The following is a 13602-nucleotide window of genomic DNA, read 5'->3' as shown; positions in this document are numbered from 1 at the left end:
CTACTGAAAATCATGTAAACATTCAATATACCCTATAAGCTGGTTTTGCTTCCAATAAGGATTAATTATATCTTAGTTTGGATCAAGTAGAAGGTACTGTTTTATTATTATAGATAAAAAGGAAATGTTTTTTAAAAATTTGGATTATTTGGATAAAATGGAGATGGAGTTTCCATAATTCGAAGCTTATGGATAACAGATCCCATACCGGTACGGGACTTGTGTCTAATGTGTTCCATAATTTGTATGTGTAAATGACATATGCGCTAGGGGGCATTATTTCACCCACCATAAATAAAGTGCTGTCAAATTCAGGCAGTACTACACTAACAGGAAAGCACCCATAGGCGGAGGGTGATTTTTTTCTTTGGAAAGGCTAAAGTTTCCCATACATGGGCTGGATGAAAGCTGCTGTTGGACATAGCACATTTGCCAATGGGTCAAAATATCCTCCCAACTACCTTTGTTGATTGCCACTAAATTCAGTGAGAACCATGCAGAGGTGCAGGTAGAAGTGCTTTCATTGCCAAAATACCTTCTGAATTACAAGCACTAGAATCACTGTATCACTGCTATGGTAGTACTTGACAGGCAGACAGCTAGTGTATTCTATCAGTCATCCCCAGGACATTATACCAGATGAAAACCAACAGAAATGGGAAATAGCATCACAATCATATTAGTGCAGTATGACTGCAGTGGGCACTGACATAATAAGCATAATATCCAGGGACATAGTAAAATAGTAATTTAGATTTGGAAAATGCATGTCCATCAGATTCAATCTTTTTCTCAAAATGAAACCTGCCTAACTCCAGTTGATCCCAATAATCCAGTGGATACATACACAGCAAGCAGTGGGTACTGACCCTCTAGCACAGAAGGTACTGATAGGACAGACACATTATATTAAATGAGATGCAGAAACAATAGAGTCAGGATTTATCCAGGTTTAATCAATTAACAATACCATGCATTACCCCACCAAACAAAGTTCACCTCCAGTCAATTGGATCCCTAGCTGCAAAGGGACTCAAACTTTAACAAGAAAGCATACAGGCATGATAGAAGATTTCTGCATTACTGTCTTACAATGACAGAAGATACAGTGGCAAGCAGGTTTTTTGTTGTTTCCTCTCCTATTTAGGGATCAGTCTTAAAGAAAATCTATTCAAGAGGGCACCCTTTGGCACAGCCCACATAGCAGGGTGCAAAGTGCTAAAACATTGTGCATATTGCACCCTTCCCCACATAAACTACATGAGGACTAGTAACTCCCGGACACAAACCTTAACTTTAACAAAACAAGAAACACCAGATGTACAGCTCCAAACACACTGCAACCCACTAAAGTCCAACGTAAAAACATTATTATTTCCATAAAACCATCCCACATTCAAAAAATGCTCACTACATGAGACTGAATAATATTATTTCACCCTAATTATTACATTTTATGAAATGTTCATTTTGAGAAGGTTTCAGTTTGTGTATGCGGACACACTTATAGTATGGCAGGTATACACCTACTTATTATAATTATTTTTCCAACATAATCAGTAATAATCAGTAATCATGTAATCATGTACAGTAAATGTCCCATCATCAGGGCTGCCCAACTGGATACCAGCAGGTATCCACAACATAGAAGAAATAATAGTCTAATGGGAAGATTTATTAAGGATCGAGTTATGTTTTCCACGATAAATGGAGTTTTTTTTTGGTCAAAGTTTTTTTTTCGGTTTAAAAAAAACAAAAAATAACCTCAAATACTCCAGCTAAAACCTGTCAAGGTCATGTAGGAGCTTTTGAAGATGTTAGTAGCCTTCATGATGTTTTTTCAGAGGGTTTTGCGTGAAAACTCGATCAATTCGTATTTTCGGGTTGTTAACCCCGAACCGAAACATTTGAGGTATAAATTCAATCTTTGATAAATAACCCCCCCTTAGTAGACAGAACTACTCTGTACCAAATAAATGTATCCATCTTGGGACTGTGCAAATCTCATGCATACAGGTTCTAGATGTGTAACAGGTGCAGTGCTGGTCTGAAACAGTTGTATATGTTGTAATGGTGCTGTATATCTCAAAGTAACAGCGTCTCGCAGAGCCTATCAAAGCAATGCAAATACTTGGGGAGCAGCCCAGACAAGGAAATCAGAGGGGTGAGCAAATGTAGATCAGTTACAGTCATTAGAGTTCAGGCAGCTGAATAGCTGGGGCATCTCCTCCACTTAAAACCAGGATATTTACTCTATATTAAATACAGTTTCCAGCACAAAGCTCCAGTACAGCTGCTCTGTCTGTGTTTATGCCCTGCACACTACTGCCGTCTGCTATTCCAATTAAGGAGTCACAAAGACCCGGTTTGGCTGACAGAATTCTTTCTTTGTGAGAGTGGAAGGAAGAACTCCACAGGAAGCTGTTTATGAATTCATCCAAGCAAGTCACTTATTATATGGCGCCAATGGACTTGATACCAAAATCCCAATATCTTCAGTATATCTATTTACGAAAACCTACCCTATTTAAGCTATTCACTTTATCAGGGTGGTAAACAATGCACACAATTTGGTTTAACTGTACTACAAATGTAAACACTTATCTCGTTTGTATAGAGAGGTGAAAAGTCTCCATATAAATGAAATCATTTTCTCTACTTTCATCAATATGTGAGTGGGAACAGCCATATTATGTATACCTCAAGTTCACACATACTTACTTCCCCTTGCACTTCCCCCCTACTGCTGCCCATTGCTGTCTCCTCCCCTTCCCCCTGCCAGGCGCCGTCCCCTTCCTGTGTGTGCACTCGTAGTCTTAAAAGTTGGGAACAGAACTGGAGACTGACGTGCGTCTCCAGTGCAAGTAGTTGATTCTGATGTTGTCCCTCAAATTCTGCTGCCCTAGGCCCGGGCCTTTGTGGCCTTGCCACAAATCCGGGCCTGGCAACATCAGTATTTGCGTTTTTCAGCAGGAAAGCAAAGGATACGCCAAGGAAAAGCCATTTTATTTAACTCTATGGGATCCGCAGGTTTGGAAATACACTTCACTGAAATACGCAGAGTATTTTCAGTATACATATTTGCGGCGTTGTATGCTGGCAACGTAATTACCTTGCATATTGAAGATCAGTATGGCTACATTTTGCATGTAAATTTCTTTTCCGCTTGGCTTTTTTTTTTCACAAAAGTTTACTAAAATTCTTCCGAGTGGAATTGTGGGGAACAGCAGAAAAACACATATTATCATGCGTTTGTCGTTTACATTGGCGTATTTTATGCTCGACCGCAAGTTTTCAAAAACGCACAGTAAAAGTTATATGTATGAGCTCGCCCTAAGGAATATCCTCATTCAAACTGTTACATGTATTAATGCAGAGATGCTCGTTACTAAACTACATTCCAGCTGTTACTAAACTACCACTATCCTACAGCCACTGGCTGTCATTGGATTTCTGCAAGTTGTAGTTCAGCACAACTGAAAAACATGGGTCCACAGGAAAATAAACTGAATGGCACAATGCTTTTGCAGCACCAGGGTACCACGTTTTATTTGTTATATTTCTGCTATAATTTGGATCTTTATACCTTAAGTCTACTAGAAAATCATGTTAACATTAAATAAAACCAAAAAGCTGGTCTTGCTTTGAATAAGGATCAATTATATCTTAGCTTGTATCAACAGGGGTGCTGCATCAATGAAGCTAGTTGAGAAACCCCTGGTATCAAGTACAAGGTACTGTTTTATTATCACAGAGAATAAGGAAATATTTTTTTAAAAATTGGATTACTTGGATAAAATAGAGTCTATGGGAGCCTTTCCATAATTCAGAGCTTTCCGGATAAAGGGTTTTTGGATAAGGGAACCCATATCTGTATAACAAACTATTTACCCAACCAATATTGAGTACTATCAAACCTGGGGAGAATGTGGAAGTGAGGGAAGCCTGTAAGTAGTCTAACTTGTTTTGAAGTAACAAGGGAAGATATTCAGTTATCCACGAGGCCCACACTTTTCCAAATTTTTGCTAGCCGCACTTGAGGGTGCCAAATGTTAGGCACCCCCAAATGATTGTATTGACTTACCTGAAACCCCAGGCTGGTGCTCCTATCAGCAGAAAACTGCACCGGCCTGGGGTTATACCAGTGAGCACCACGGAGCAATCCACTTCCGTCTTCTTCTTTCTACAAATTTCCGAGGGCTGACTTTTTGATTAAAGTTCGGCTTTTGATTCTACTGCGAATGTGCAGCTGCACAAAGAAGGAGGAAGACGATTGCTCCGTGGTGCTCACTGGTATAACCCGGGCCAGTGCAGTTTTCTTCTGATAGGAGCACAGGCCGGGGTTTCAGGTAAGTCAATATAATCACTACAATCTCCGAAAAGAAACTTGAATGTCAGGAAGGCTGCAAACAACTCCAAAAGACTCAAACAGCAATTTGGCATGGTTTAGGTGGTGAATAGTTGAATTAGAATTCATAAAGGGCCAGAGTACGATAAATCTTGAAAATCAAATTTGAATTTTTTAAAAAACCTCAAATCGAATTAGAATAACTCAATTTGACAGTTTTGACCATAAGAATTTTAGAAAATTTGAATTTTCAATTCGACCCTTGATAAATCTGCCCCTTATTGTCTGGTTGTTACTTTTTAAACAATGTTGCAAAAGTCTTGGTTCCCCAGCAAAGACAGGTCTGGTAATCAGCTGCCTTGTCTTACATTGCATCAGTCTTGGCTATCAGGACAAGGAAACAATTCTTTCAATAGCAATACATATATAAATAACTACACAAGCGATTTTACCTGCGATAGAAACCGTTCCCGACTACACAAGCGATTTTACCTGCGATAGAAACCGTTCCCAGAGTGCTGAGATGTGTCACTTCGGATGCGCCAAATCTAAGGTAAGTAATAGGAACTTCGGACGTTGGCGATTCGGTGCATTCAACATGTCGCCTGCGATTCATCTCAGCACCTTGGAACGGATGCTATCACAGGTAAAATCGCTCATGTAGTTCTACCCTCAAACCATAAAAAAATTGTAATGAATGTATATTACAAAATTGCTTAGAATTATGTTTTCCAAATTTTTTTTATTTTGCGGTTGACGTGCCCTTTAAGTCTAGGGGCACTAGGAGTGCTAGAATGCAGCTGATTTCTTTTGTTAACTTTGACCAGAATACTGTCTGCAGTGGGTTTCCCCTGGGTTCTCCAGTTTCATACATCAGTCTACTGACACACAATGGCACATGTATTGCTTTGTCACCCACGGGAAATTGACTCTCTCACAGAGGACAAAATTACCAAGAATAACCTTTTAACCAGAAAAATGGGGACTGTCGCTTGTAAAACCCAACAAAGCATTACATGCGACACTATCCTAATGCATACCTAGTTATTTGTGAGCAGGTTGGGACCTTAGATTGTACGCTCCACCTGGCCAGAAGTGCCATTTTCTTTTGTTACTTTATCAGGTGGAATTCACTAATGACTCTTGTCAAAATAAATTGATGCTCTGTGGCACAGTATTATGAATTGAGCTGCATTTGCAGTCCTGTAATACAGACCAAACATCTGCTTTCCTAACATCTCAAACACGGTCACACAGACGTCTCCATTCACTGAAACATAAATGTGGCTTGCAAATGTGTTTCGCAACAGGTTGCTCAGAGAATTGAGGTGACAATAATTAAACAAAACTAAGATGACGATTTATACCATTCAGACCAAGGCTGCAACTTATGTGCCTGTTTATGGGGCCCTCCGACGGACAATATATATTGATGCACTCCTTGCCCTGTATTCTGGTCTGTATCCCAGTTCGGATCAACGACTGGCATATTGGGGGCAGATCTGCTTATTTGGTGATCTAGCCAAATGGCCAGATCTATTCATATATGGGCGCTTATGACAGCCGTGGGGATAGTACTCAATCACTGTTTAGTATATATTGGTGTATATAGCATATGCACATAAATACAATATCAAAGACACAATTCCAGGTTGCACTACTAATCAGATCAACTAGTTAGCTGACCTTGTGTACATAAGTGTACAACGTGGTTGTGGCCATTCTTTATCTAGTAGGCAAGGATAAATCTTACACATGTTAAATAAGACACACCCCAGCATACATACATACACGCTTTGGGAAAATGATCAAAAGAGCAAATTCCATGTTTCCTACATGCACACATCTATGGCCCTTTTTTTGGTTTAAAAAAAAACAAGGCTTACCTTAGGTGGCTTTCTGATGATATATGATGTTGATATGTGATACAGGTTGATAGAAGATATAGGATAAGCAGCAATCATTTGTGAAGATTCCATTAGTTTTCACGAAGGTAACAGAGAAGGAGAAAGAAAAATAAAGCAACTGTGAATGGCTGGTTCCCAGACAAGGCAAAAACACAAGTTATAAAGATAAATTATTGCTGTAAAGGATTGCATTTACAGATTCAATGAAATATCTGCACATTGTAATGTAGTCATGAGGGTTTACTGGTTCCTTATGAAATGGACCATAGTGTGCATGCTTAGATTGTAAGCTCCACTGGGGTAGGGACTAATGTGAATTATGAACTTCTATAAAATACTGTGGAATATGTCAGTACTATACAAATGGTAATAACAATGAGAACTGCCAAATTCCACACAAAACATTTTTCCTAAGTATCCATTTAAAAGTTACCATCAGTAACAGAGAAATCCTCAAGTAAATATCTGACCTTAGTGTTGTTCTTTCTGCAAGAAATCTTTATTTGATTTGTATATTTATAAACCTTTTTTTAATATATAACCTTCTGTTTTGTTTTTTTAAATAAACAACCTTCAGATAAAGAGCTATGCAATGTTTTCACAATTGATTATGAAAACGTTAGTATCTGTTCACAACCAGACCATTACTCCAGTAACACCTCCCACACCCAACCGCACTCATACACCATGCAACCCTAGACCTTGATTTATGAGAAAGCCCAGGTGGCAGGCACATGTGGCACAACTATTCCCAACTCAGTTTGCTAGTGAGCTTACACTGCGGGTTGCTATTTGCAAAAGCATGAGTTATGTGTACCATCCAGTTCCAAAATGCCTTTCTCCCTCCGAATCCTTTTTACCTGTAGAAATCCCACCAATTCATCACACAACGTATTTTCATCATAATCATTCCCTTTATTATTAGAATTTACTTTTTACATATCATATCTCTATTTTATTACCCCTTCCTTGTTTTTTCACTCATTCCACGCTCCCTTTTTCCACCCTAACCAATAAACGGATCAGTATTACAGGAGGAGACATATAACTTCATTTTAAAACAATGTTTTAACATATTATATATCAGGGTGTGAGAGTGGCAATGATATGCATGATATGAACAGGAGCCGCTCTGTACTTTTCAGTGCAGATGAATGCTAGGGAAGGGAGTGGATCAGCTTCTTTCAGTCTGCAAAAAAAATGCAGGGTGAGGGCAATGGAGCTAATGCTTTATGTGCCCTGGCTAGGGTTGCCACCTTTTCTGTAAAAAAATACCGGCTTTCCTATATATTTATCTTTTTTTTCCTATTAATAACATTAGGATCAAACATCATTTTTACCGGCCAGTAAAATACCGGCCAGGTGGCAACCCTAACCCTGGCCCTAAGGGCCATGACAGACGTGGGAGTTAGTTGCCCCACAATTCATCGTGTATGACTAATCTCCTCTGAATAATTTCCCACCAGAAATAAAGTGAATTGCTTGTGAGAAAACATACAAATCACTCCAGCAAAGTAAGGTGTGATTCCCAATGCACAATTCACTTAATTGCCAGAGGGAAAGAATTCGGAGGAGTTTAATCTCCTGTGTTAGAGGAGATTAATCGCAGACCGACTAATTTCCTCGTGTATCATTGTGCTTAGATCTAGAAATACAGAGTCATAACAGGGAATGTAATAAACAATGATACAAATAAAATTGGTAGACAATGCATTTTTTGTAAATATGTTACTATATATGGGCAACATATAGAAGTAAATACAGAGCCAAAACATATGCAAATGGTTTGATTCCCGTTTGTGGTAATGCTGTGTACTAGATCCCCCCTTCCCCAATGACTTAAATTCCCAAGCTTAGTTTCTTCTTTACTTTTTTATGTTGAGCCAAGGCACATCTAACTCTGCTTAACACTTCATGGCAAGCAGTACACATTACCAGATCAAAGGTGTGAGAGGCTTAATCCGGCAATACATAGTGTAAACTATTTCTGCAATCTCATTTTTTAAAGGGGGAAGTAAAGTCTAAAATAGAGGCTAGAAATGCTGTATTTTTTATACTAAACATAAACATGAACTTACTGTACCACAAGCCCAATCAAACAAATGATTTATGCTTTCAAAGTTGGCCACGGGGGGTCACCATCTTGTAAATTTGTTAAACATCTTTGCAAGACCAAGACTGTGCACATGTTCAGTGTGGTCTGGGCTGCTTAGGGATCGTCATAAATTATCAAAACAGCACAAGTCAAATATTATCTGTCAGAAACCGATACAGCAAGACAGATTAATAATCAGAATAGGCAGACTGCACTGGGTCCTGTGTTGTCATGTAATCCAATGTGGATTTTATAGTTTTTGTATTGTTTAATACAAACTTTCTCCAACTCTGCAGAACCAGTGACTGCAGAGTAAAAAGTTTCCTCGTGAGACAACTTCGGGCGACTTCAGAAAACGAAGCAATCCGAGTGCCAGCCCGCCGGTGATTTACATTCTAGCCGACGGGAAGTAGTTCAGGCAGATAAGTCGCCCCGAAGAAGAGGAGATTTGTCGCGGGCGACTAATCGCCCTGAATCTTTCCAGACGGAAAGTGCCCACATTGTTCACATGTTTATACCTCAGACAAACTGTTGGAGGGGCACCAGCACTATGTCACTGTATGTGAAATGTTCTGAGTGGTTCAGAGTGATTTCCCTGTCTCCTGCTCTGTTTTGCCTGCCCTATGCTTCCTGTGTGTAACATACTCTGCCTTCCCTATGCTCCTTGTTCGTGCCATATTCTGCCTTCCCTTTGCTCCCTGTGTGTGCGCCATACTCTGCCTGCCCATGCTTCCTGTGTGTGCCATACTCTGCCTGCCCTTTGCTCCCTGTGTGTACCATACTCTGCCTGCCCTACGTTCCCTGTGTGTGCCATACTTTGCTTGTCCTATGCTCCCTGTGTGTGGCATACTCTGCCTGCCCTACACTACCTGTGGAATGTGAGACTGGTAGGTTTGTTCTAAGGGTTTGTTAGTATTTGTGTGTGGTTTAAAAGCAGGGAGTGGTCAACCCTGGTTTTCATTATCAGCCCTCCACCAGGTAGGTCAGAAAAATTCCGGCCCTCTGTACCACAGAAGTTGGACAGCACTAACCCCTATATTGCACAAATAAAAAGGCCTAAACGCAAATTTATTATTTCAACTTTGGACGCCAAATCAAGCAAAGATCCACCTGCTTTGGCAGGTCAACAATAAGCATGTTTTTCAAAATGTTCTTGCCTTTACTGGCTGTGGGTCACTGTTTATCACTTATCACAGTAATGCATGATTTTTGCTATATATTAACAGAAATAAAATCTAATATAAGACGCAGCAATGTAATTCCCAACCCCGTAGACCCTAACTCACATCCAGAAACGTTGACTCTACACAACACAGAACCAAACCCCACCCTAATGCAGTTTTAAATATTCCTTGCCAACCAAAAGGGGAGTGTAAAAAGGATATTTCTAAGGGCTTTGAATCTTTAAGCAACTCAAACACTTACTTCCAAAACATCTCTTTCCTCCATTGGCTAATAAACTGCAAATGGAGATAGATGGAAAATAATATGGTGCAACATCAATACAGAGCATTTCAGATAAATAAATGAAAAGTCCCACTCGCTGTTATGGAACAGTACTGTGCAACCAATGATGATATAAGTTGGAAGTCTTGAAGATTGTCTGATATCTGTGCTTAGTTTTAGTCTAATGATTATTTTAATCTCAGCTGCCAACACTATTAATGCTTGTTACTGGTAGGCTTTGGATGCCGAGTGATTCCATCTGCATTTTCCTAAGCTTATCAACTGTGTCAACATAAAGTTAAAATATGCAGGGAGTGGTAGTGGAGAAATAAAATATAGGGAGATAACAAAATGCTTCTACTTGGTCTTTCATATAACCCATTCCTTCCCTAAGTAATTTTTCTGTTTATACTGCTTGCTCGTTTATATGTCACGGGTAAGGGCTCTGCTTTACAGTTAAGAAGCCAAGCAGGTGCAAAGGGAAATATGAGACTTCGGCACCTAAATCTGCAGTTACGTGGGAGGAGATGGTCTATATACAAACATATGGGAATAGTTTCCTTTTGTGATGCCCAGAAACATTTACTTCAGTAAAAGTCACGCAGACTTAGCACAGTGAGAGTGTGATGTAAGGGATAACAAAACTGAATAAGACTAAAGGACCAAATCTCATTTAATTTTATCGGTTAAAATCCTCTTGCAGCCCCATTAGCTAAAGTGAATGGACTTTGTGCCAAGTGGCTTGTGGGAGGATTAAAAATAAGAATGATAAAATATTTATTTTTTTAGGTCTTGTACAAATGACTTTTTTTTTTAAATGGTAAATAAAAAAGCTACTCGTAATGTCTTTTGTAGATTGAAGGCAGACTTTGGGATTAAAAAAAATACAAGAAGAAATATGCAGTTGCAACTTTTTTTTGATAGGAATGGTGGTGCCCCAACAACAGAAAAACTAAATTGTGTGAGAAAATTGGCTAACAGCTAATTTCTTTTACCGGTTGGTTTTAAAGTATGTCATTGTTCAGGATTTACAAGTTGGTATTTCAGCGTTAGTGTTGCTTTAAATGCAAGCCTTTATTTTGCAAATACAGCTTCAGTACAATTAGAGGAATCTTCCCCGCCCAAGTATCTGGGACTGATCCAAAATATGCTTCATTACGAGCATTGTCAAGCTGGGAGATTCCCTGAACTCCACTTAATATGCCTTGTTCTGACTCAAATGATTCTTTTATGATATTTAAATATCAACTCAGTGCACAAGAGATTAGACAGGGAGTTTCAGTTTCATCTATATATTGTTAAATCATGAACTGTTTTCATATTGACATCACTCCCTTGTCCTTTTGTTAAATCACTTTTGGAAGGAAAGGGAAATTCATTTGTTGAGCTCTCCTTTCTCCTCTGCAACACAGTTTAATAAAACCAAAAGGCTATAGATGCCTTGGCCATTAAAAAAGGCACAGGGAACCCAGCTGCAGTGCAAAGACGACAGATATCGTTTGCTGGTGCGGATGGACAATGCTTACACCCAAGCAAAGAAGATGCCCATGCTTTGGGACCATGCCACTTATCAAACAATTCATAATACAGTGAATAAAGTACCCCCTATTGTAAAATATAAAGATATTATAAGTCACTGAGGAGTTCCGTGTCCATATAAAAGCACGAGGCTGAAGGCCGAAGGTCATGGAACTCCTAATATCCTCATATTTCCCAACAAGGGGTACTTTATTTATTATACTACACAAGTTTTAGTGAGTCATGTGACAAAAATGTCATCACTACTCACAGTTTATAACTGATTACAGTACTACTCACAGTTTATAAGGATATAATTTACAAGATATTCATGGTTTTTGTGTATTATATAAAATTCACAGTTGGCAGGTGTTTAGGAATAACTTTTCGAGGTTAATTCTCTTTTTGCTAAAAAGTTTCCTCTGCTGCCAAAGGAAGCCAAATTCTTTGTGGAAAAAAATAAAAACAAGAGATAAAGCTGTTGTTATTTTTTGCTACATAACCTCAGTGGGTACTGTAATGCACAATTTTAACCTTTTAAATAGTTCTGTTCATTTTAAATGTGCCGCTATTGTTGGGCCTTGCAGAACTTTACAAAAGAAGTACTTTACTTTTTTAGTAAGTCAGCGCTTACCCTTTAGGGCCTCTAAAGCTTTCTCCTTCCCCATGTAAAATGCAGTGGGTATGCAGAAAGTTTCAGTAAGGACAGTAAGGCTTTAGGGCTACTGTGCATGCCAGGTCTATACATCATATATTCACATTATATTACTCCTATAGGCAGTCAATAGGATCAATGTGATCAGGGCCGTATTTACATAGTGGGTGCCCCTATGGCCACCAGTGCTTTTCAGCTCCGCCCCCTTCCCGTTATGTGTGCGCACGCAAAAATTTCATTTATTGCATCCAGAGCACTGGCTCGTCTGATGAGCCTGATTTTGCCCACCTCTTGGATGGCGGTAAAACACACTTTCAGCTATTTCTCCCCTTTACAGACTATTGGAAAAAGGTTTGCTTGTTTAGCATACTAAAAATGGTGGCTAAAACAGCCTGCTATTTCCTCTGATCCATCAGCATTTTTACAGATGCAAAGAAACACCCATAACCTCTTGATTTTGTCCTTACCACTTACTTTAATGGTAAGTGTCTGTCTCATCAATAATAAGGCTGATTTCAGCCGAAAATCGGCCTCATTTGCACAGGCACAGGGAGTTCCCATTGAAGAAAATGCCAAGCAGTAAGGGCAATGGTCCACAGGGAGATTTGTCGTCCACATGAAATCTGTGGTACTAGTGGATGACAAATCTCTGAAAAATGCCTTTCAGTTTAATTATATTTGACTAACTACATTTAAAACACTTTATATCCCGCTCAGAATCAGACTTTTTGAACTACAAATCTGCCCTTTGCTCCTATAACACCAGCCTCTTCCAAGCCAAACAAACATACTTTACTTCACTAATTAACTCACTTTCTAAAGAACCAGCACAACTTTTCCCACCTTAAACACTCTGCTATCCCCTTCTCCACCCCCTCCATGCACATCTGTCTCTGCTCAAGATATTGCTGAGCATTTCAAAAACAAAATTGACACTATCAGAAGGGACATTACACTACTCAAGACCCCTAGACTTCCGCCACCCTCCCTCTACACTCCCCAGTCTCTCCTGTGCTCCTTCACCCTTGTCACTGATGAGGAAGTCTCAAAGCTTCTGGCCTCTTCTCACCTTACCACCTGCCCGCTTGATCCAATTCCCTCAAAACTTCTCCGCAATACCAATTCTTGACTAATCTAAGCCTTAATTCACCTATTTAATCTTTTGCTCTCAACTGGACGGTTTCCTTCTCAACTAAAACATGCTCGTCACCCCCATTCTGAAAAAAACCCTCTCTTGATCCCTCCAATCTTGACAACCTCCGACCTATCTCTCTGCTACCTTTCATCTCTAAACTACTTGAGCGCCTAGTCTACAACCGACTAACCTCATTCTTCTCTGACAATAACCTGCTGGACCCCCTACAATCTGGTTTTAAGCCACAACACTCCACTGAAACTGCCCTGACTCGACTAACTAATGACCTTTTAACCACTAAAGCCAACAATCATTTCTCACTACTAATACTGCTTGATCTCTCAGCTGCATTTGACACTGTAGATCACCCTCTCCTCCTCCAGTCCCTCCATTCGCTTGGCCTTCGTGACACAGCCCTATCCTGGTTCTCTTCTTACATCACCAATTGTTCCTTCAGTGTCTCCTACAACGGAGTAGCATCTTCTCCCCTACCTCTTT

At 39.6% G+C, this 13602-nt stretch overlaps 1 protein-coding gene across 4 annotated transcripts in view; it reads right to left on the bottom strand.

The window, feature by feature from the left end:
* The window catches only part of LOC108718532 (kinesin-like protein KIF13A), a 133509-nt gene that overhangs the window by 83867 nt on the left and 36040 nt on the right, over positions 1-13602 (bottom strand). For all 4 annotated transcript variants that reach the window (XM_041566308.1, XM_041566310.1, XM_041566309.1 and 1 more), the window contains exon 3: positions 6235-6247. In XM_041566308.1, coding sequence (XP_041422242.1) covers positions 6235-6247 — 13 coding nt within the window. The remainder of the gene's footprint in view (positions 1-6234; positions 6248-13602) is intronic.

Source organism: Xenopus laevis, chromosome 6L (assembly GCF_017654675.1).
Source record: "Xenopus laevis strain J_2021 chromosome 6L, Xenopus_laevis_v10.1, whole genome shotgun sequence".
In the NCBI taxonomy this organism is placed as follows: domain Eukaryota; kingdom Metazoa; phylum Chordata; class Amphibia; order Anura; family Pipidae; genus Xenopus; species Xenopus laevis.
The sequence above is the reverse complement of the archived record's forward strand: the minus strand, read 5'-3'. Positions and strand labels throughout refer to the sequence as shown.